The 25,209-nt window shown below is 41.0% G+C and overlaps 1 protein-coding gene across 1 annotated transcript; it reads right to left on the reverse strand.

The window, feature by feature from the left end:
* Positions 1–8,596: 8,596 nt before the first annotated feature.
* EPCAM (epithelial cell adhesion molecule) lies at positions 8,597–21,701 on the reverse strand. Its single transcript, XM_036121650.2, has 9 exons — positions 21,431–21,701; positions 19,024–19,131; positions 18,494–18,740; positions 17,233–17,298; positions 15,524–15,587; positions 13,968–14,069; positions 12,539–12,739; positions 10,627–10,671; positions 8,597–9,047 (listed from the first exon to the last, which is right to left on the reverse strand). Exons 1-9 carry the CDS (start codon positions 21,504–21,506, stop codon positions 9,006–9,008), a joined length of 951 nt encoding a protein of 316 aa, XP_035977543.1. The 5' UTR covers positions 21,507–21,701; the 3' UTR covers positions 8,597–9,005.
* Positions 21,702–25,209: the final 3,508 nt, after the last annotated feature.

Here is a 25,209-nt window from a genome sequence, read left to right on the forward strand (position 1 = left end):
GCCTTAGGAATGGTATTGTGCGCTCCTGTTAAGCTCACCCTTAGCCCATGGAAGCAGCCGCAACCTGGACTCAGCTGCAGAATTACCCTGGGGGGCTTTTCAAAGGTATTCCTGGGCCCCACCCACATATAAAGGCTTGGAATTTCTGAGGGTGGGGTGTTGGGATGTTTTTAAAAACCTCCTTGGGTAGTCCTGACAATCAGCTCAGTTCTGAAACCACTGGCCTGCAAGTTAAAATTCAAATACCTTGGGAAGCAGAGGAAGTGGATCATCCAACTGCAGACTACTTTGCAACAGACTTACAGCTCCCGCAGCCTGCAGTACTTCTAGCCTCTCACTGCAGCTCTGGGATCTGGGCCAGTAAATTCCCCTTCCCTGGCACCTGGCTGGCTCAGTCCATAGAGCATAAGACTATTGATCTCCGGTCCTGAGTTCAAGCCCCATGCTGGGCCGAGAGCTTACTGAAAGATAATAATTATAATTAAAATAAATTCCCCTTCCCTTTCAACAGGTGGCTCCAACACAAACTTGGCCCTCTTCTGGAATGGCCCTTTCCTGCTCTTTGTCTAGCAAACTGCTAGTTATCATTCTGTCTTCCAGGCCCAAATGTCTCCTCAGTCAAACCTGTCCAGTTTCCACAGGTATAATTAGTTGCATTATCTTCTGGAGTACCACCTTATTCATATTCATATTATAACTATTCACTGCATTGTTTTAGAGATACCTGTTCACCTCTTGGACTAAGCACTTGGAGAGGACACCAATGGGTGTTTATAGTTAATTATAATGGCTACTCTTCATCAGCATTCATGGACTGTCAGGTGTTTTCCTTTGTTTTACATGTGTTTACTGTTTCAATTTTCAAAACTCTTGGTATTAGGTACTATTGTTATTCTTATTCGACAATGAAGAAATTGAAACTTGGAGATGTGAAGAACTTGCCCAAGATTACAGAGTTGGTAGTAAGTGGTAGAGCTAGAGTTCTGTCTTGCTCCAGATTCTGTATGCTTAACCATCTGTGTGATGTCATTTTTTAAAATGTTGGTGTGTTGGTGGGGTCTGGAGCTGACAGCCAAGAAAGAATTCTTGAGCCGTCTTCAGTGCAAAAAGGTGGTTTTATGAAAGCATGGGACAGGACCCGTGGGCAGAAAGAGGGATTGTGCGGGGCAACTGATTATATACCTCGGGGCTGAAGGGAGTAAAGAGAAGGGAAGTTCCAAAAGAATTTTCATATGCTAAAGAAGACTCAGGATCCTGGAGGAATGTTATAATCTGTCTATCTCAAGCATCTGTCAATGGACTGCAGGTTATAAGGACGTTTAATTTTATCTCCGTTTCCCTCTGCCTTTGTTTCCCACGTTGTGTATACCATAAGGCCTGGCACCTATTGGGTGTGCAGGAAATGTTTGTAAATGAATGAACTATGGCTCACAATAACTGCTTCTATATAACTTGGCTTTGAGTGTCATCTCATCTCTCCCCTTTCCTAGTTCACATTCTAAATAGTTCAGAGGGAGGCAGCATGGTAATAATAATATCTACCTCCAGGGTTGATGTGAGGATTAAAGGAGGTAATAGCTTTGAAAATATTTTGTAATCTTGGAGCATCTGGGTAGCTCAGTCGGTTAAGTGTCTGACTCTTGATTTCTGCTTAGGTCATGGTCTCCGAGTCATGGGATCAAGCCCAGTGTTAGGTTCCATGCTCAGTGCAGAGTCTGCTTGGGATTCTCTCCTTCTCTCCCTCTGCCCCTTCCCCACCCCCACCTCCTGCATGTCTCTCCATCTCTCTCTATAAAATAAATAAACAAAATCTTTATATTTTGTAATCTTTTGTAAACAGCTGAGCAAGGAACCTGATGCAGGACTGATTCTAGGATCCCAGGATCATGACCTGAGCCGAAGGCAGACGCTTAACTGACTGAGCCACCCATGCGTCCCAATAAATAAAATCTTTTTAAAAAAAGTAAGGCCTATGTATATGCTGTCTACAAGGGACTCATCGGAAATCTAAAGACACGTGCAGATTGAAAGTGAAGGGAGGGAGATGCATTTGTTATGCAAATAGAAGTGAAAAGAAAGCCAGGGTAGCAATACTTATACTGGACAAAATAGACTTTAAAACAAAGACTACAACAGGGGACAAAGAAGGACATTATATAATCATAAACAGAACAATCCAAGAAGATATAAAAATTATACACATTTATGCACCCAACTTTATGTATTACCCAAATACATAAAGTACTTAATAGTCTAATAACAAACATAAAGGAAGTAATTGATAGTAATACAATAGTAGTGGACTTTAACACCCCACTTACATCAATAGACTGATCATTCACACGAAAATCAACAAGGAAACAGTGGCTTTGAATGACACATTGGACCAGATGGATTTAACAGATATATTCAGAACATTCCAACCTAAAACAGCAGAATACATATTCTTTTTAAGTGAACATGGAACATTTTCCAAAGTAGATCAAATATTAGGCCACAAAACAAACTCAACAAATTCAAGAAGATTGAAGTCATACCATGCATCTTTAAGATTTTATTTATTTGAGAGAGAGAGAGAGAGAGAGAGCATGAGTGGGATGAGGGGCAGAGGGAGAAGCAGAGTCCTCGCTGAGCAGGGAGCCCGATGTGGGGCTCAATCCCAGGCCCCTAAGATCCAAAGGCAGCTGCTTAACCAACTGAGCCACCCAGGTGCCCCCCATGCATCTTTTCTGACCACAATACCATGAAACTAGAAATCAACCACAAGGAAAAAATCTGGAAAGAGGACAAATACAAGGAGGGTAAATAACATACTACTAAACAATGAAATCAAGAAATCAAAGAGGAAACCAAAAAATACATAGAGACAAATAGAAATGAAAACACAATGGTACAAAATCTTTAGGATGCAGCCAAAGATGTCTAAGAGGGATATTTATAGCAATACAAGCCTATCACAAGAAGCAAGAAAAATCTCAAACAACCTAACCTTACACCTAGTGGAGCTAGAAAAAAAAAAAAAAGAACAAACAAAACCTAAAACCAGGAGAAGGGAGGAAATAATAAAGATTAGAGCAGAAATAAATGAAATGGAAACTGAAAAAAACAATAGAATGGATTAATGAAACCAAGAGCTAGTTCTATGAAAAGATCAACAAAATTGATAAACCATTAGCCAGACTCATCAGAAAAAGAAAGATAACAAACAAAATCAGAAATGAGAGAGGAGAAATAACTGACACCACAGAAATACAAAGGATTATAAGAGAATATTATGAAAAATTATATGCCAGCAAATTGGACAACCTAAAAGAAATAGATAAATTCCTAGAAATATATAACCTCCCCAGACTGAATCAGGACGAGATAGAAAATTTGAACAGACTGATTACCAGCAATGAAATTGAATCAGTAATCAAAAACTCCCAACATGGGCACCTGGCTGGCTCAGTGAGCAGAGCATGTGACTCTTGATCTCAGGGTTTGAATTAAAGCTTTACACTGGATGTGGAGCCTACATTAAAAAACAAAACAAAACAAAAAAACTCTCCCAACAAATAAAAGTCCAGAACCATACAGTTTCACAGGTGAATTCTACAAAACATTTAAAGAGTTAATACCTATTCTTCTCAAACTATTCCAAAAAGTAGAAGAGGAAGGAAAACTTCCAAATACATTCTATGAGGCCAGCATTACCCAGAAACCAAAACCAGATAAAGGCACTACAAAAAAGAGAACTAGAGGCCAGTATCTCTGATGAACATAGATGCAAAAAATCCTCAACAAAATACTAGCAAACAGAATGCAACAATACATTTAAAAAATTCATTCAAGACACCTGGGTGGCTCAGTTAAGCATCTGCCTTTGGCTCGGGTCATGAACCCAGGGTCCTGGGATCGAGTACCACATCAGGCTCCCTGCTCAGCAGGGAACCTGCTTCTCCCTCTGCCTGCCACTCACCCTGCTTGTGCTCGCTCTCTCTCTCTCTGGAAAATAAATAAATAAATAAAATCTTCAAAAAAAAATCATTCACCATGATCAAGTGGATTTATTCTTGGGATGCAAGAGTGGTTCAATATTTGCAAATCACTCAACATGATATATCACATCAATAAGAGAAAGGGTAGGAACCATGTGATCATTTGAATAGATGCATGATAAAATGTTTGACAAAGTACAACATCCATTCCATGATACAAACCCTCAACAAAGTAGGTTTAGAGGGAACATACCTCAACACAATAAAGGCCACATATGAAAAAACCCATAGCTAACATCATACTCAATGGTGAAAAACTGAGAGCTTTTCCCCTAAGGTCAGGAACAAGACAAGGATGTCCACTCTCACCACTTTTATTCCCTCACTAGAAGTCCCAGCCACAGCAAGTGGACAAGAAAAAGGAATAAAAGGCATCAAAATTGGTAAGGAAGAAATAAAACTTTCACTATTTGCAGATGGCATAATACTACATATAGAAAACCCTAAAGACCCCACCAAAAATAACTACTAGAACTGATAAATTAATTCAGTAAGGTTGTAGGATACAAAATCAATGTACATAAATCCATTGCATTTCTATGTACTAATAATAAAGCAGCAGAAAGAGAAATTAAGAAACCAATCCCATTTATAATTACACCAAAAATAATAAAATACTTAGAAATAAACCTAACCAAAGAGGTGAAAGACCCATACTTTAAAAACTATCAAGGAATGGGGGCACCTGGGTGGTTCAGTTGGTTAAGTGTCTGACCCTTGGTTTCAGCTCAGGTCATGATCTCAGGGTCATGAGACTGAGCTCCTTGTCGGACACCACTCAGCATAGAGTCTGCTTGAGATTCTCTATCTCCCTCTGCCCCTCCTGCTCATGCTTGCTCCCTCACTCTCTCTCCTTCTCTCTCAAATAAATAAGTAAATAAAACCTTTTTTTAAAAAAGCTATCAAACACTGATGAAAGAAATTCAAGATAACACAAATGGAAGGATATTCCATGTTCATGGATTGGAAGAACAAATATTGTTAAAATGTCCATACTACCCAAAGCAATCTACAGATTTAATGCAATCCCTATCAAAATACCAACATCATTTTTCACAGAACTACAATAAACAATCCTAAAATTTGTATATAACCACAAAAGACCCTGAATAGCCAAAGCAATCTTGAAAAAGAAAAACAAAGCTGGAGGTATCACAATTCCAGATTTCAAGTTATACTACAAAGCTATAGTAATCAAAACAGTATGGTACTAGCACAAAAATACACATAGATCTGTGGAACAGAATAGAAAGTCCAGAAATAAACCCATAATTATATAGTCAATCTTCGACAAAGGAGGCAAGAATATCCAATGAGAAAAAGACAGTCGCTTCAACAAATGGTATTGGGAAAATTGGACAGCTATATGCAAAAGAATGAAACTGGACCAATTTCTTACACCATACACAAAAATAACTCAAGATGGATTAAGAACCTAAATATGAGACCTGAAACCATAAAAATTCCAGAAGAGAGCACAAGCAGTAATTTCTCCGACATCAGCTGTAATAACATTTTTCTAGAAGTGTCTCCTCAGGCAAGGTAAACAAAAGCAAAAATAAACTATTGGGACTATACCTCAAAATAAAAAGCTTCTGCACAGCAAAGGAAACTATCAACAAAACTAAAAGACAGCCTACTGAATAGGAGAAGATATTTGCAAATGATATCCAGTAAAGGGTTAGTATCCAAAATATATAGAGAACTTATATAACTCAACACCAGAAAACCAAACAATCCAATTTAAAAATGGGCAGAAGACATGAACAGACATTTATTTCTCCAAAGAAGACATACAGATGGCCAACAGACATAGGAAATGATACTCAACATCACTTATCATCAGATAAATGCAAATCAAAACAATCAGATATCATCTCACACCTGTCAGAATGGCTAAAATAAAAAACACAAGAAATGGGACACCTGGCTGGCTCAGTTGGAAGAGTGTGTGGCTCTTGATCTCAGAGTTGTGAGTTTGAGCCCCACGTTCGGTGTGGAGATTACATAAAAATAAAGAGTACATTTATTGTGGTGAGCAGAGTAATGTACAGAATTATAGTACTCCTGAAACTAATATAACACTGTATGTGAACTATACTGGAATTAAAATTAAAAAAAAATAAAAGTTTGATAAGAAAGGACAAAGGAATGGTAGTTTGTTAGGGAGGTCAGTGGGAATTTTTAGAGGAGTTTGGGGGCATGTTTTAGGATGACGGAAAAGAGTTATGAAATTATGTTGTATCTACAGAAGTGTTTTATTTGTAGAGGACAAACTTTCCTCTACCCTCTTAGGTTCAGTTCCTGGGAGTATGTGAATTAAACTGACAGAAGGCAGATTAACAGAAGAAAAGGCACAATTTTTAGTAATACTATATCCACAGTAGTAGAAAATATTAATAAGGCCAAATCCTGAGAACATCAGTGTTTCAGAGTCAGTGGAAGAGGGAAACAATCATGGGAGACTAATGCCAGCTATGCCAAAGAAGAAAATCTGTAAACAACATACTGGGGTAGGACATGGGAGAGTCATCATGATAAGCTGTGGAGAGATCACATGATTAAACACTGGGGAAAAAGGGCCATTGTCAATTGGTAGGTCAGTGTTGTCTTCAGAAGAGATAGGACAGAAACTTGAGGGCATGGAGTTGAAGAACGTGTCCTTATCGATTTATTGCCTCTTACCTGCAAATTCACTCTTTTCGCCTGCTCTGTAAAAATGCACCTGAAGCTTTGTCAGTGGAGGGCGCAGGACAGACCGTGCAAGAAGAAAGAGTAGTTCGCTCCCCTTGCAACACCTGCTATTTCCCCAGTGCACAGCCCTCATGGCTTCTCCAGCACACGGCTGCTCCTGCAGGGGACAGTAGTCAGCAGCTTCCCGGAGTACCTGCTCCCACACCCAAATTATAGAAGGCAGCTTTATGGAGGGCCTTTGGTGTCTGGGAGGACGCCTCCTCATGAACAGCTTTTCCCAGCACCCTACAGCAAGGGTCACAAGCTCATTCTGTAAAGGACCAGGATGAGTATTTTAGGTTGCGCCAGCCATGGGGTCTGACACTACTCAACTCTTCTCGCTGTAGCGCAAAACAGCCACACAATAAATGAGCGCAGCTGTGCTCCAACAGAACTTTGTTAATAGACACTGACATTTTTGTGTCATGTAACTTGCACATACCAGGGAACATTCTTTTCAAACATTTAAAAGTGCAAAACCATTCTTACCTCCCAGACTATGTAAAAACAGGTGGTGGGCCAGGCTGTAGTTTGAGGACTCCTGTCCTAGCCAGCAGGTTTTCAGCTGAGCCCCTCCAGTGCAGCCTCACTGCCACTTCCCTGCTCTTCAGGGAGCCCCGGTGCCCTCCCACAAGGTCCGGATCTCAGCCCAGGGAGTGGGGTTTAGGAAAGTAGAGCTCTTCCTTGGGTGCTCTCTCAGCCCTAGGGGTCATGGCTGCTCCTTGTTATCTATTCCCATTCTCTTTACTTCCTACTAGCTGTATCAATTTCTATTGCTGCCTAACAAATTACCACAAAGTTAGCATCTGATGACCATAAACCTTTATTATCTCAGTTCCCATGGGTCAGGAGCCTAGGCATTACGTAAGTGGATCCTTTTCTCAGGGTCTCGAGATTACAGTGATGTTGGCCAGGGCTGTGATCTCACCTGGAGCTGGGGTCCTTTTCCAAGTTCCCTCGTTGTTGGCAGAATTCAGTTCTTGAGGTTGTGGGACTGAGGCCCTCCCCTCAGCCAGCCTGGGGTTTGCTGGTAGGTGACCCTTCCCACAACATGGCAGTTTGCTTTAAGGCTAACAGGAGAACACATCTACAGTTTCTACTTCTTGTCTCCTACCTTTGGGCACTCTTTTGTAACTCCCTTTTAATTCAGTCGAGTTATTAGGGATCTTAATCACATCTACACCTAAAAATCTCCTGGCCTTTGCCATAAAGGGTAACTTCATCTTGGGAGTGGCAGTTCATCACATGCACAGGCCCTACCCACACTCTAGGGGAGGGGATTATATAGGGCATATTCATCAGAGATAAGAAATCTTGTGGGCCATCCTAGAATTCTGCCTACTACAGAAGGGATAAAAATTTTTGTTCAATCTAGCTTTTACATTTTCTTTAATGTTGTTCTTTTCAAAATGTTTTAAAGAATTTCCTATTGAAAGCAAAATACTTCAGGATACTTAACTTCATGTAAAATGTGTTTGTACTACAATCACTCATTACGTAAGAGGTTGAATGACTGGTGCTTTAATTCAACCAAGCACAGCATTCATGGTTTACAACATTCTCCATCAGTTCCGCCCCAAGGCTTAAGTGTTGGCCAAAGTGCTGATTTGTTTAAAACAGAAACTTAGATTCATTCAGAATAAAATTGTTTGATTTTCCTGTTAGAAGTTACATATTTTAGGTTATACATTTTCTATTAAATACACGTGATTATAAGTACTCATACAAAACTCTAATTTGTAGTTCGCATTCAGAGCATTTTTCACCCTGTTAACCTTATGTGTATACTATGAAATTTGATTCAATGATTCAAAGTTAGGAAATTCAGTTTTAAAATGTTTTATTTCACAGTTTGTAAAAAAAGTTCATATGTACAAGACTCAAAGTAAATAGGCAGCTTTCAATCACAAATGGATGAGACAGTCGTCATTCAAACTCTACTGTGGAAGCATACTTAAGGCACACACCTCAATGTTAGGCATAAAAAACTTTAACTATGCAGTCCAAGTTCTGGGTTTTATATCAGATCTGCAAAGATAGGACCCTGTGGTCAAATTTTAAGATTGGTAGAGTCAATTTGAAGCTGTTTATATATTGAGTACAGGTTTCACTATTACAAATAGGAGATGTTAACTAACAAAATAGTAGTCCTCAAAGATCTCTTTGTCCCATGCTCATACACTTGCAATCTGCTAATTTCCCTTCTTATAGTTACTCTTCAATTTATAGTCATTATGCATTGAGTTCCCTATGCATCTCACCCATCTCCTTTATCTGCAATAGAAGAAAAAGAGAAAAAAATTTTAAATAATTTTCCAACCTTTTGTTCATCCTGAAAATAGTTAAAAAAAAAAAAAAAAGAGGAAAGCAAGATGATTATCTCCCACATTTATGAGCCTTATTTGGAAAAAGAAAAAAATGTACTACAAGGAAGCACACACTGAATGCATGACCCAAACTGCTATTTGGAGGTAAGATGGCCAAAGTGATGGGGGAAGTAGCAGGTGAGCTAGATCTGTAAGAATGGATAAGGTCTTTATTAAATGTATGCCATTTTTACATCCAGTAAGAATCTTATTTTCTATCATCAATCTTTTAATTTTATAGATGAGGAAACTGAAGTTCAGAATTAGGTGACCTGTCCCAGATCACACAATTAGTTACGGGCAGAGCTGAGACAAGATGATGGAAACTACCAACGCTGGCAAACATTCTACTATGTGGCACACATGGGACCAGTACTTTATACACTCTACCTTGTTTAATCCTTATAACGGGTCTGTAATATTATCCCCAGTTTATAGATAAGCAAACATGGAGACTTAAAGAAGTTAAATAACTTGCCTACCCAGCTAACAAGTTGTCAAACCCACATCTATATTGCTCTTAACCATATAGTACATTGTCATTCCACCTTTCTGTTATGCTTCAGTTCAGGGAGAGTCTATCCCCTAGACCTGTGGTCACCAAACCAGGTAAGCCAGATAATCAACTATGGTATGGGAAAAAAATTTACAACTTTCTAGTTCTATTGGGTTGTTTTCAATATTCTTTTACATTTCTGTGTTTCTTGGTAAAATATTAGTAAAAAGTACATATACAATTACAAGTAAATACATAAATATGTAAAAATTGGTGGGTGTACTGAAAATGTTACTGACAGGATTCAGGAACAAGTATGTTTCACATCTAATTCCAAGTGGCTGACACACTAACGATCTGACAGTTTGTTTCCACACTAATGTACATGACTAGTTAGCATGCAACTGACCCACTAGGACATAAACTAAGGTCTTTTTTAATGATGATTTCACTGGCATAGAGACAGTGAATCAGGTCTTCAGTCCCATGGAGTTTCTCTAACGTGAATCTATAGAGTATGCCTCTAAAAGACCCCACTAAAAGTTGACACTTCATCAAACAAAAATCTCAGGCTTCCTATCCCACTACTCTGAGACAGAACTCAGTATCAGCTGGCCTGCTGTGGATCTCATGCAAGAGAATGCATTTAAGGGACGCCTGGGGGGCTCAGCTGGTTAAGTGTCTGCTTTTGGTTCACGTCATGATCTCAGGGTCCTGGGATCGAGCCCCGCGTCCTGTCTCCCCTCAGCGGGGAGTCTGCTTCTCCCTCTGCTCCTCCCCCTCCCCCTCCGCTGTTTGCTCTCTCAATAAATAAAATCTTTAAAAAAAAAAAAAAAGGAATGTAAGTAAGGGAGCATTGAAAGACAGACCCTAAGAACTACACTATAAAGGGGCTCCAGTATAATTGAGTCCCATCAGTGTCTTGGAAGGTATAGTGATTATCAGGAGTAAGAGATTAAAAAAGGGGCTTTTTATAAAGTAATCCATTTACCTCAGCCTTCTCATACTTTGCCATTCTGTTCTTTCTGGAAATAACCTGAATGGAAGAAAAATGATTACTATTTTAGAACTGCTATCGAAAGAAAAAGTTGATCCAAATTGACACATAAATGCTTTTAATGGACATAATTCCTATCTGAACAAATTTAACTTACAAATCTATCCACAGATGTTATTTCTTAAATTAAAATTTCCCTACTAAACTAAAAGAAAAAAAAAGCCTACACCTATCATGAGGTGCACTGAGTAATGTATAGAATTGCTGAATCACTATGTTGTACACCTGAAACTAATGTAACACTGAATATTATATTTAAAAAAAAAAAAATCAAAAAAACTTTCTAGACCTCCTCCCCTGCTAAACCAAAATCTTTTGGAACAACAACAAAAAGCCTAACACAACCAGTGAAACAAAAAAAGTTGCACTGAGAAAACCATGAATAATCTTTAATAACATCTAACAGCCTGGTACGCAGCCTTCCACATTTTGTTCCATCCTCATACAAATATACACAAAAACGTATGTGCGTGAGTTTTGGGAAAGGGGGGGCAGTCTAAAAAAATGGGATAATACAGGATCATTTCTCTCTTTGCACAGCCTGTATCCACATCACAGGAACCTTTCCAGATCAAAAACTATAGATTGTACTCATTCTTTTTAATAACTTTACTCCATACCATGGATATTCCACAATCCACTCATCCGTTCTCCTACAGACGTTTTCCAGATTTATCCTTACTAGCAACACCAGAATATATAACCTTGACCATGCTTCTTATGAACCTGTGCTTTTGTTTCTACAGAACAGTTTGATTTCTATGATTCTCTCATGCTTATTTCCCATCTGGATTTCTTCTGTAAATCATCTATCCATGCCTTTTGCTACTGTTTAATTTTCTCATCAATTTGTAAGAACTAATTACGTATTATGCATAACAACCTTTTTAGTTTTATGTATCATGGAGATTTTCCCCCAACCGAGCATTGACATTTTTTCACTTTACAGTATCTTTGCCATACAAAATGTTTAATTTCAACTCAGTCAAATATATATCTTTTCATTCATGGATTCCAGATTTCTTGCCTTACTTGGTTCCCTTTACCACAAGGTTGTACAAATATTTCCTAAATTAATTTTGTATTTGTTCTAATTTTTTAACATTTTGGACTATAATCCATCTGGAATTTGGGTTTGAAAATGGGTGCACTGCTCCATAACGTGCCATTCACACAGGTGGGCAATATGGCCCACCGTGGTGGGGTGAAATAGGAATGCAACATTTTTTTTCTTCCAGATGGAGAGTCAAATATAATTCCATTGAACCAAAAATCTAAGTTCCCACATACCATCAAATATATTTCTGAATTCTGCTATATTGTTAAGATTTCTAATGCTGGAGCATCCTTACATCTAAAATAAACCCTGTCTGTTCAGGTAGTACCTTGTTCTGCTGAAGCACTGCTAAATCCGATCTGCGAATCTTTTGTTTAGAGTTGCTCTTCATATTTACCACTTTCAATCCTTTCTATGCTAACGTTAATTGGGTTCTGTTGTTGCATTTCGTTGAATAGTTTGGGAGTTCAGGGATTTTGCACTGACGCTGGCAGGACTGGTAGACTGTTTGCAGCGAGAGAACTGATGGACATTTGTCGCCTGATGGCCACGTAACTGACCTGTGAGGGGCTTGGCTACGAGCTTTTCTCAGATTAGTATCCTTTCTTGCTTCAGAAAATGACTGTTTTATAAAAAAGGACCAGATGCAAGAGATTTGTTCACTATACCGAATTATAAAAAATGAAGCTTTTGTTTCATTAATATGTTCCAGAACGTAGCTCTCTCATGCTGTCGCCTTTTCTTGGAAGAGTATGCCCTCAAGGGAAAGTTGACTAGTTCTATACTCACCAGCACAACGATTCCAGCAATAACTGCTAGGGTCACAACCACAATGACAGCAATAATACCGGCTTGTAGACCCTGCATTGAAAATTCAGGTGGTTTTTCATCAACATAGTAAATTGCAGTTCGACCAGGATCCAGATCCAATTGTTCCCCATTTACTCTCAGGTCCATTCTACTGGAATGGAACAAGGATTCGTCTTTAACCTGTATTGAGAAGGATAAAAGCAATTTAAAATATTTAAGAAAACCCACCATGGGGATGCCTGGGTGGCTCAGTCAGTTAAGCATCTGCCTTCGGCTCAGGTCATGATCCCAGTGTCCTGGGATCGAGCCCCACATAGGGCTCAGAGGGGAATCGGCTTCTCCCTCTCCCTCTGCTTGTGCTCTGTCTCTCTCTCTCAAAATGAATAAATAAAATCTTAAAAAAAGAAAAAGAAAAAGAAAAAGAAAACCCACCATGGCCACACAGAATTACTTGTCAATTGTACTCTGAAAGAACCGCTGTCAAGGATCTTTGTGGTTTCAATGGTAACACTCTCAAGCGCTCAAACTTTAAAAAAACTTTATTGTGGCAAATTTTCAAACATATATGAAAGTAGGAAGAATAGTATAATGAAGTCCCATTATCCCTATCATCCCGGATTCAACAATATAAATACATGGCCAACCTTCTTCAATCCATTCTTGGTTTCATCCTTCCTCCCTTCCCCCTCCCCCTGGGCCATATTTTGAAGAAAATTCCAGGCTTCATCAGAAAATGGCTCACTAGAACATATTAAAGTTTATTTATTTACTTGTTGTTATTTTTTAAAGATTTTATTTATTTATTTGACAGAGAGAGAGAGAGAGAGAGAGACAGCGAGAGAGGGAACACAAGCAGGGGGAGTGAGGGAGGGAGAAGCAGGCTTCCCGCTGGGCAGGGAGCCCGATGTGGGGCTCCATCCCAGGACCCTGGGATCATGACCTGAGCCGAAGGCAGATGCCCAATGGACTGAGCCACCCAGGCGCCCCTAAAGTTTATTTATTTTTTTGATAATATATTAAAGTAGAAACAAATTATTTTAATCACACTAGTTACACAGCATTTCTTACATAACTTCTTGTTCATGGACATTATAATGGGGAAGGCTATACACACACCCTAAGTAACTATCAAGGATGCAATAGGTAAGAATTATGAGAGAAAATATTCTAGGTAAAAGAACTTGAAAAAAAGGCATAAATATACAACAAACAGGTCAGAAAGGTGGGTGAGAAAGACGCATGGGAGGGATGAGGACAAAGTTAATGGCAGCACAAGAACCACGTGGAGAACAGAGGTGTGGTTGATGTGTAAGTGGAGAAAAAGATGATGAAAGATCTTAAATCCATTGAGGCATGACAGACATGACATTTCTAAACACAGGAATAAAATGAGGAAGATTATACTCACATCTTTTTCAAAATAGTAAGCCACGTCAGCTATGTCCACATCATTCTGAGTTTTCTGAGATGAATTTTGCATCAGATCAATAGTGATAAGATCATTTTCATACTGGGTGAAAAATAAAAAATACAAATTAATATCAATACAACCAAAATCATGTAAAAATATCATGGTTCAAAAATCAGAATATTCAGTTTTTGATTTTCTGTAATCTACATGTGTCAGTGTTCCTTTCCACTTGGTACAAATAATTTACAAATCTTTGGGAGGTTTTAAAATCTATCCAAGGGAAATAAGACACAATGCAACTAAAGGTAATGATGATGCACATTTTCTTTTCAAAAGAGTATTTTCTTCCCTTGAAAAAAAATTTAAAACAAGGTATTAAAGTATCTTATTTGAGGGCGCCTGGGTGGCTCAGTCAGGTAAGCGTCTGCCTTGGGCTCAGGTCATGATCCCAGGGTCCTGGGATGGAGCCCCCCACATCTGGCTCCCTGCTGAGCGGGGAGCCTACTTCTCCCTCTCTTCTGCCTGTCACTCCCCTTGCTTGTGCTGTCAAATAAATAAATAAAATCTTTTTTTTTAAAAAAAATAAAGTATCTTATTAGAAAATAAAAACAAACATTTTAGTTGAGGGTGCCTGGCTGGCTCAGTCCCTAGAGCATACGACTCTTGACCTCAGGGTCGTGAGTTCAAGCCTCACATCGGTTGTAGAGCTTACTTTTATTTTTATTTATTTATTTATTTATTTATTTATTTTAAAGATTTTATTTATTTGTCAGAGAGAGAGAGAGAGAGGCAGGCAGAGGGAGAAGCAGACTCCCTGCTGAGCAAGGAGCCTGATGCAGGACTTGATCCCAGGACCCCGGGATCATGACCTGAGCCGAAGGCAGATGCTTAACCGACTGAGCCACCCAGACATCCCTGTAGAGCTTACTTTTAAAAAAACAAAAGAAAACACACACACAAAAAAGTATCTTATTTGGTTAGAACTACTTTTTAAAAATAAAATGCTAGGGGCACCTGGGTGGCTCAGTCGGATAAGCACCTGCCTTCAGCTCAGGTCATGATCTCAGGGTCGTGGGATGGAGCCCAACGTTGGGCTCCCCGCTTAGTGGGGAGTCTGCTTCTCCCTGTGTTCGCTGCACACACTCTCTCTCTCTCTCTCTCAAATAAATAAATAAAATCTTAAAAAAAATAAAATGCTAAAGAAATGCAATCCAAAATGCAATACGCATTTACCATGTTCTGCTTTTAAGGAGCAAAAAAGTATACTCCCTCCTGTCCTTAAAAATGACATTAATTTTCTGCCTTAAAAAAGTTCTATCACATATTCAAGTATTTTTCAACCAGAGATACTACATTTTCCTTAAGGGTAAAACTGAGGTTTTCAAAGGCTATGGAAGGAAAACAACAACAAAATTCAAGGAAATTTGAATTATTAAGTGTCCAGGGTTTAAACTGTATTCAAATGCAGTTTAACCACTACCAAAGTCATACCCAAACCATTCTATCCCACTAACTTTCTGCTAGAGCTCATTTATTAAAAACAAAAATCTTACCAGAATATTTGTGATATATTTTGGATCCAGCTGATAACGAGTTGTGATTGTCTTCGTAAGTGCACTGTAAATAATTAAAAATCTGTGTTTAAAAAAAAAGTGTACTACACAACATTAAGCAGCACTATTTTTTTAAGAAGCACTACTTTTTAACTAAGCAGGTAGTTCAAGCTCTAGAATTGTCATTAATCAAACTTGTTTTAAAAATGTTATGCCATTTTGCAACTATCATAATAATTGATTCATGCTAGAATCATCCATTGATGCTAAAACTGTTCAGTTCTAGTTTGATTAGAAACAGGATATTTATGAGGATCCCAATATCTGCCCACAGATTATATTTATCAATTACAAAGAGGTGGGGCACCTGAGTGGCTCAGTTGGCTAAACCTCTGCCTTCAGCTCAGGTCATGATCCCAGGGTCCTGGGATTGACCCCTGTGTTGGGCTCCCTGCTCAGCGGGGTGTCTGCTTCTCCCTCTGCCCCTGCCCCTGCTTGTGCACTCTTTCTTTCTCTCAAATAAATAAAATCTTTTTAAAAAATTAAAAAAAAATTATTACAAAGAGGTAACCAGTAACTCTACATTACAAACCTGATAGATATCCCCTTAATCAGAGTTAACATCACTAATAAAGAGACAAGAAGACATGTGCTTCCTGATGTGAGGTACTGAGAAGGACATAGGATCACTTATGTAGTTTTTCTGTCAAAAATGCTTAACCTGGAGTGCCTGGGTGGCTCAGGTGGTTTAGCGACTGCCTTCAGCTCAGGTCATGATCCTGGAGTCCCAGGATCGAGTCCTGCATTGGGCTCCCCGCTCAGCAGGGAGTTTGCTTCTCCCTCTGACCCTACCCCCTCTCGTGTACTCTCTCTCTCTCAAATAAAATCTTAAAAAAAAAAAAATGCTTAACCTCGATTTAATTATGAGGAAACATCAGGTAAATCCAAATCTGAGGGACATTTTATGAAATAATTTGCCTATACTCTTGAAAAATATCAACATCATGAAGGACCAAGAAAGGCCAAGACAGTGTTCCATATTAAAAGAGACTAAAGCATCACAACAGCTAAATACAATACATGATCTTAGATTGGGTTCTGGGTGAAAGGGGAAAAAAAAATTACCATAAAGATCAACATTGGGCAAACTGGCACAATATGGTGTAACATTAAATTTCCTGAATTTGGTAACTGTAGAGTGGTTACACAACAAAGTGCCTTTTGGGGAGCCTGGCTGGCTCAGCTGGTAGAGCATGCGACTCTTATCTTGGGGTCATGAGTTCAAATCCCACATTGGGCATAGAGATTACAAGAAAGAGAATGAAAGAAATTAAAGAAAAAAAGAGAATGCCTTTTATTCCTAGGAAAAGATAGACTGAAGTATTTAGGGGTAAAGGGGCATGACATCTACAACTTGCTCTCAAATGGTTCTGGGAAAAAAATATCTATACATGATCAGGTAGATATATAAAGTACACACACATATAAAAAGAAAATGGGGCAAAATGTTCATTGGTGAATCTGAGTGAAGAGTATTACAGGAATCTACTATTCTTGCAACTCTACTTCAAAATAAGGTTAAAACATTATAGTATTTTATTTTTTCACAAATATAAAAAAGCATTAAGACTTGTTTTAGTTTTTCTAATGGCTTAGAATGAAGACCTAAGTATCAACTGTGCAAATATAATGCACTTAACAGTACGTACGTCCTCAAACTTTGCGTATCATAAGGTGTTTCTCTTGTTTTGTGCTTTAGTTCAATGATTATCCAGCTGTAAAGTAAAAAGACAGTATTTAATGATTGACTATAACAACTCAGCCTTTTACAGTATTTTCCTAATAAGCTAACAGCAAAATTCCCAAGTGGAACTACAGTACAATCAACGGAAAAGGATTCATGCAATAGGTTTGCCCTTCATTTCTTCTTTGGCCCCCACACATTGCTCATAAAGCACTCTTCCAGAAGAAAACACCCTTTCGAACAGGTCAACCTCTGGCTTTGGGCCACAATACTCAAGGTCATGTAAAGCCAAGTCTTAGCTGGTCATGCTAGGCCACATTCAAGGGAAGAGACAAAAAGGCAGAGAGAAACAGAAAAGTGACCATGAGGCTCCAGAAGACCAAAGGAGAGAGTGCCTGCCTTGGTCTGGATGACTTTTCAGCTCTAGTGACTTTTAATAAAACCTCTTTTGCTTAAGCTAGCTTGAGTGTGTTTCTGTTCCTTTTTACTGTATAAATCTGAGACAACCATACTTTGGTTTTATTATTTTTATTTTTAATTAAATTCTAGTTAGTTAACATACAGTGCAATACTGGTTTCAGGAGTAACCATACCTCGTTTTAAAACACAATAAATGAGCAAATATATAAACAACTTAAATTTTTCATATACATTTAACACTAATCCAACTTTCAAATCTGATCAGTGTTAAGGAAAAACTGAAGAGGAAAACCATGTTTAGTATACTACCACAAGGAAAAATTTTTTAAATAAGAAAAACATATTGCTGGGGCGCCTGGGTGGCTCAGTTGGTTAAGCGACTGCCTTCGGCTCAGGTCATGATCCTGGAGTCCCGGGATCGAGTCCCACATTGGGCTCCCTGCTCAGCAGGGAGTCTGCTTCTCCCTCTGACCCTCCCCCCTCTCATGCTCTCTCTCTATCTCGTTCTCTCTCTCAAATAAATAAATAAAAATCTTTAAAAAAAAAAAAAAGAAAGAAAAAGAAAAACATATTGCTAGTGAATTCATTAGATATCTCTGGAAGGTTCTATAACAAACTGGTGACCAGTTCTGTGGAGGTAAACTGGGTATGGGGGGGGTGAGATAAAATGGAAACTTCGCACTGTTTACATACCCTTTCCTCTCTTTTGAATTCTAAACCACCAAATCATATTACATATTCAAAAATAAATTTACTTAAATGAAACTGAAAAGCATGAAAACAAGAACATGGGCAGCCCAACTCACTAGGTCCTCACTCGTTCGGAGCAGGATATTTCATCGTCATTATCCTTATCTGTTCTTCGGACCCCTGCAGTGTTCACACACCAGCACGTGGTGGTGCCATTGCACTGCTTGGCTTTAAAGAGCCCCTTCTCATCACAGTCGGGATCGTAGAGCCCATCATTATTCTGGAAAGCCCCCTCAGGTCTCACTCTTCTCCCAGACTTTGAGCGGGTCATTTCTGCTTTCATCACCAAACATTTGGTTGCCACTGTAAAGAAAGCTTAATGTCACACTGAAAAATAACTGCAGTTTTATGCTTAAGGAAAAAAATTTTAATTTAACTCCAAACTCCCAGAGCCAAAGAGTATTGCAGACTTACGTGTTCCCACGTTCACTTTCTAAATTTTAAGAAGCTTCAGCTATGAGATAATTTTGACAAAATAACATGATTCAAATTTGAGCCCAAAAAACGCCTCCCGACTTGAGACACATCAATTAAAGAAGGCGAACTCAAAATACAACTTAAAGGCAATGAGGATAATTATACTCACGTTTTGAGCAAATGACAGAATTTTGTGCACCGAGTGAAGTACACTCGCAGTGACCATTTGTGTTCCAAGAGCAGTTTGTGGTCAGTTTGTAGTTTTCACAGACACATGCTAGATAAATCAAAAAAACAAAATCCCATTTTAAAATGTGAATCCGACTATGAACTCTGGTGTCTTAGCTAAATTATACTCTAACAATAATGCCTAAGTTACAGGGCCACAAAGCCTTAAAATGTTTTATTTTTCAGCTGCAATTTGTTTTATTTTTCAGCTGTAATTTGAGTGGCTGATACTATGGTGAATAGTTTATATATTATACAGACATAGTCTAATTTGCATGCATTCCCATTTTGATTTTTTTAAGCCAATAATACAGCCCTCTAAACATCATATTCAGCTTTGCCTCCGTGATGATACCACTCCCAGTCTCAGATCCTTCCCTCCCTGGGTACTGCTAGACAAAACCTTGCTCTTTAGCTACTGACTCTTTTCCCGAAAAACAACAATTCCAATTCTAGGATCTGGAATAACTCGCATTTCCTCCCTCCTCCCAGCCCATTTTCTTAAAAAGAGATGCTTGCTTTTGAGCTTACTGGTAACACAGTCAACCCTTGGACAATTTTGTATCTTGGAAAAATTAATACTTTCACATGAACTTGGGGGCTGTTTTGTTTGTGGCCTTCCTAACCAAATTAAATTCTAGTACCCAACTTTGAAAGTGAGATTACACAGCTTATCCTGGATATTAATGCCAGTTTAATAGTTTTATCTTTGGGAACCTGGGTGGCTCACTTGGTTAAGCAACTGCCTTGGGGAGTCCTGGGATTGAGGCCCACACATCAGGCTCCCAGCTCAGGGGGGAGTCTGCTTCTCCCTCTCCCTCTACCCCTCCGCCTGCTCCTCTCTCTCTCTCTCTCTCTCCCATGTGCACTCACTCTCTCTCAAATAAATAAATCTTTGAAAAAATAGTTATATCTTTGACTATCTCAAAAGCTTTTTTAACTTCAAATTGGCAAGCCCCTCTAATTCCTTTTAATTGTCCAGCTAAGAGAACCCAATCATTAACAAAAAACAGTGACAAAACAAAGAATTTTTGTATTGCTCCTTCATATCTCAAGTTGGCTTTAGTTATTCCCTGTTTAAGTTATAATTAATATGAACCACCTCTATAATCTGTCCAGCACTCAACTCAGTATTGGGATCACAAAAGGAGATAGTGGCTGTCCTCAAGGAGTTAAAGCTTTACGCAGTACTCTACTATACCGCGGCTCAAAAGCACCTTTCCGTGCCCAAGGAATGTGAAATTTAAAACAGACCAATCAGGTACAGATTTTTCTGAACCTATAGCAGCTATCATCACTTTAAAGCAATTTAAGATTAAGTACTTAGCCTTGGACTGGAGCTAGAAAAACAGGAGCTGATTAAACCGCCATTATTTTGAAAGTGTAATGAATTTGGCCCATGCGCTGTTGGTGAAGGCTTCCTTTCCAGAAAGCTCTGGCCAACTGCCACTTTCTTACAAAAAATCAAGAGATGGCAGACAAGATGTTTATTCCAAACTAAGAAAACTGTAATCAAACCACATGCCCAATATATGGATAAGGGCGCTACCTTCCACACCAGAGATTGTTCCCTCACCACTTATATCGCGGTTTCCAAGACTAAAAGAAATGGAAAACTCTGGATGTTATGTGGGAGTAAAAACACATATACACACACAAGATATAAAACTGTGTTTCGGTTTAGGGCAATGTTTACAGCAATGTCTAAAAGAAAAGTATACTGGGATCAATAATGGGATTCTCTTGAAGTGTTGGGATTGTGGATTTGTTTTGTTTTTACTCTGTACAGGTATCGGTATTTCTGGGTTCCCTACAATAAACTTGGCATTACCTACACGATCCTTAAAAAAGGGGAAACACCCACACTCACACGCGAGGTCGTGAAGGCCCAGGAGGACTTGCTCCCGCACGCAGGTGCGTGGCGGCCCCGGCGGCCACCCTGCAGCCACCTGTCCCCGCCCGAGACCCACAGGTGCCCGGGGGGGGGGGGCAGCGGTTGGTGGCTACTAGTTTCCGCCACGCTAGGACCCCAAGCGCGCGCCCGGCCGGAGGAGGTGGGCGCGCCCAGACGGCACGCGGCCACCGCGCCGCCCCAGGCCCTCCTGGCCCATTCCGAGGCCGAAAAGTCCCCGGACGCGGCCACTCCGTTCCCTGCCTGCCTCCCGCCGCTGCTCCGGGCCATTTTCCTGGAGAGCGGGGCAAAGCGGCGAAGTGAGGCGGCTCCCTCGCGCCTTCCCGCCGCCTCCTGCGCAGAGGGCCTGGGCTGCGGCAGCCCCTTCACCACCATCTCCGTCTCGGATGCCGAGGGACGCCCCCGCCCGGCCCAAGCCCACAGCTCTGCTCCTTACGTTTGTGAGCCACGGCCACCGCCAAGGTGGCCGCCGCGAACAGGAGCCCGAACGCGAGGACCTGGGGGCGCGCCATACTGCGCGCGCGTCGTCGAGAGGGGCGCGAGGCGGGCTGGGGGCTCGCGGGAAGGCGCGTGGAGGGAGCCGGGCGCCGGGAGCCCGCTGGCCGGCCGGGGACGCGAGGCCTGGGACGCGCGGGTCCGCGTCGGAAGGACGGCGGCGAGTGCTGCCGGGAGGATGGCGCGAGCTCGCCGAGGGACTGCGCACTCTGCGGGCGCGGCGGGGCGGAGCAGACCTGCCTGACCTGGCGGCCCCGCCTCCCGGGCCCTGCCCCAGGCTGCTCACCTCTGTCCGCAGGTCCCCGGCGGTGAGTCACCGCCTGGGGGCGGGCGCGAGGGAGCAAGCGCCCTTCCCCCACACCCGGCGCGGCCGTTGGGGCGCCACCCCCTCCCCAGGTGTTCGCTGGCGGTGCCCAACCCCGCGCGCCCAGCAGGTGCTTCTTCCTGAGGCAGCCCGTGGGGGCTGGAAGGGCGGTGGGCTGCGGCCGTGACAGTTGGCAAGGACCCTTGGTGGCCACGGAGAAAAACTGAGTCTTCCTTTTACTAGAGGGAGCACGACGCTGAAACCTTGAAGAAATGGGGCCTGAAGGAAAGAGTGAGAGGTCTGGGAAGAGGAAGGTGGAAGCTAAAATGGAATACAAAGGAAAGCGGGAGTACCGTCCAAACCACAATAAAAAAAGTTGACGGGCGCGCCTGGTGGCTCAGTCGGTTAGGCATGTGCCTTCGGCTGAGGTCATGATCCCGAGGTCCTGGGATCGAGCCCCGGATTGGGCTCCCTGCTCAACGGGGAGTCTGCTTCTCCCTCTGCCCCTGCTCGTGCGCGCTCTCTCTCTCAAATAGATAAAAATCTTTAAAAAAAAAAAAAAAAGTAGACCTTTGAGCTTCACCTGGCAGTCATACTCCTTTGAAACTAGAAAAAAAGAACTCTCCCTGGCTTTCTGGGGATGACAAATTCATGTTCTTTATAATTATTCTCATTCTTCTACCTTTTTTATAAGCACTTTCAGCACTTGAGGATGTAAGAAAAGATGTTCCCATAGAGCCAAATGCTGAGAACTGAGACGATTTTGGCTTCGATTAATATTGCAGAACAATGTTGATGAGTCCTTTGAAGTAGAAACGAAGGACAATAATTTGTTTCAGTGCAAATGAATTCAAATTACAACACGCTATTATTACAGTCTTAAAATAATTGTAATGACTTGAGGCTTTCTAAGTATTAAGTATTTTTAATGTTATTTTGACTAGCTGTAATAGGATAACCTGTTTTTAAAAGGCTTTTTTTTTTTTTTTTTTTTTTTCTGTTTTAGAAATCATCAGTAAGGGGCGCCTGGGTGGCTCAGTGAGTTAAGCGTCTGCCTTCTTCCAGAAGGATGGAGGCAGATGCAGGTACACCAGCTAATGTGGTGGTGGGAGAATGAAAGTTCCATTCCCACTCTTCTATTTGATCACGGATGTATGAGGTGAGGTCACTGGCTGAAAGAAGGGTATGAAGATGAGATGGGAAAATTATTAGTTTATGTTTTTATTTTGACATAATTTTAGATTTACAGAAGAGTTGAAGATGTAGCACAGAGTCCTCAGTGCCCTGTACCCAGTTTCCCCTAGTGTTAACACTTTATAGGCCCATAAGAACTAAACATTGGTACAATATTATTAGCTAAGCTATAGACTTTATTCAGGATTTCCCAGGTTTTCCACTAATGATCTTTTACTGTTCCAGTTTCTGATCTAAGATCTCATATTGCATTTAATCATCATACGTCATTAGTCTCCTTCAATATGTGACCATTTCTGTCTTTCCTTTTCTCTCATGACCTTGACACTTTTAAAAAGTACTACTGTGGGGCACCTGGGTGGTTCAGTCATTAAACGTCTGCCTTCGGCTCAGGTCATGATTCCAGGGTCCTGGGATCAAGCCTCACGTCGGACTCCCTGTTAGGCGGGAAGCCTGCTTCTCCCTCTCCCACTCCCCCTGCTTGTGTTCCCTCTCTTGCTGTCTCTCTCTGTCAAAAAATAAATAAAATCTTTAAAAAAAAAAAATTAAAAAAAATAAAAAGTACTACTAGTCAGGGGCACCTGGGTGGCTCAGTCAGTTAAGCATCCGACTTTTGGTCGGCTCAGGTCATGATCCCAGGGTCATGAGATTGAGCCCTGCGTCCAGCCCTGCTCTCAATGCAGAGCCTGCTCAAGATTCTCTTTCTGTCCTTTCACCTGCTCTCTCTCTCTCTAAAAATAAATAAATAAAATCATAAAAAAAAAATCTACTAGTCAGTACTCTTGAGTATAGTACAGTTTTGTGGAATGTCCATCAGTTGGGGTTTGTGTGATATCTTCTTTTCTTTTTTTTAAGATTTTACTTATTTGAGAGAGAGAGGGGGGGAGTGCACAAGTGTGGGGGAGAGGCAGAGGCAGAGGGAGAAGCAGGCTCCCTGCCCAAAGCAGGGCTCGAACCCAGGACCCTGGGATCACAACCTGAGCTGAAGGCAGTTACTTAACCTACTGTGCCACCCAGGCACCCTCTTCATTTTATTTTTTTATTTAAAAAACTTTTTTTAGGGGTGCCCCATTTGCTCAGTTGGAGGAGCAAGTGACTCTTGATCTTGGGGTTGTGAGTTCGAGCCCCATTTTGGGTATAGAGATTACTTAAATAAATAAAACTTAAACAAAGATGATTAAAAAACTTTTAAAGCAAAATCTCTGACAAATTTATTTACTTATTTTACTAATCTACACCCAATGTGGGGCTTGAACCCATGAACTCGACATTAAGAGTCACAAGCTCTTCAGACTGAGCCATTCAAGTGCCCTTGAGAGTGTCATTTTAGAGTGGGACAGTGAACTTTCCTGGAAAACGTGATAGTATTTGCCAGGCAGTGTGAGTGTTCCTCTGAGGTTTTAGGTCACAATTCAAAGTGAAATCCCTCCGGGCTGGGTGGCTCAGTCAGTTAAGTGTCTGCTTTCGGCTCAGGTCATGATCCTAGAATCCCGGGATCCAGCCCCAGGTCAGGCTCCCTGCTCCGCGGGAAGCCTGCTTCTCCCTCTCCCACTCCCCCTGCTTGTGTTCCCTCTCTCGCTGTGTCTCTCTCTGTCAAATAAATAAATAAAATCTTTAAAAAAAAAACAAAAAAACAAAGTGAAATCCATCAGCTACATTGTGCGACTTCCTCTAGCAATAACCAGTTGCTCAGGTACAAGCTCTGAGAGCCAGGGAGTTGGGGTCAACAGAATGGGATATTCCAGGCCAACAGGACAAATAAGAGAAAGACCAGATGAGTGTGGAAGGTGTTTGCAGAAGTAGGATGACAATGCCGGGCCATGGCACCTAAGCAGGGTTCGGAAGTAAGGACGAGAGGGGACAGAAGTGTCTGTCAGACAAAAGAGAAGAACGACGACAACAGGGCTCATAAGCGAGGAGCTGAAAGGACAAGGGGTGACAGCAGGGGATTTGAAGGAGCTGGATGTTTAGAAGGACGGGAGTAAAGAAATAGTTTGGACATGACAAGCAGAACACCTAGGACACCCCCTGGCCCTGAGGTGCCTGGGAGGTGAGGGGAAAAGTAAAAGCAGCTTCCACGTGTGGGGGGAGCCAGGTTCATTCACTGTCTGGAGGCGGAAGGGATATTCAAGGAAGAGGAGGCTACCAGGGTGTTTGATGGTGACAGAGCAGGAGTCAGTAAGAGTGCCATGGGAGAGTGTGGGGAGGGCACAGGGGGACTG

Source organism: Halichoerus grypus, chromosome 10 (genome assembly GCF_964656455.1).
Source record: "Halichoerus grypus chromosome 10, mHalGry1.hap1.1, whole genome shotgun sequence".
In the NCBI taxonomy this organism is placed as follows: Eukaryota; Metazoa; Chordata; class Mammalia; order Carnivora; family Phocidae; genus Halichoerus; species Halichoerus grypus.

What these genes read in the sequence shown, in the direction of transcription:
- EPCAM (XM_036121650.2), bottom strand. Translation starts at nt 21,506, where the DNA reads ATGGCGCGCCCCCAGGTCCTCGCGTTCGGGCTCCTGTTCGCGGCGGCC. An exon ending in TTCTGTCATTTGCTCAAAAC is followed by an intron (nt 18,741 to 19,023) that starts GTGAGTATAATT and finishes CTTTCTTTACAG; the next exon opens with TGGCAACCAAATGTTTGGTG. An exon ending in GATACGCAAAGTTTGAGGAC is followed by an intron (nt 15,588 to 17,232) that starts GTACGTACTGTT and finishes AATTATTTACAG; the next exon opens with TGCACTTACGAAGACAATCA.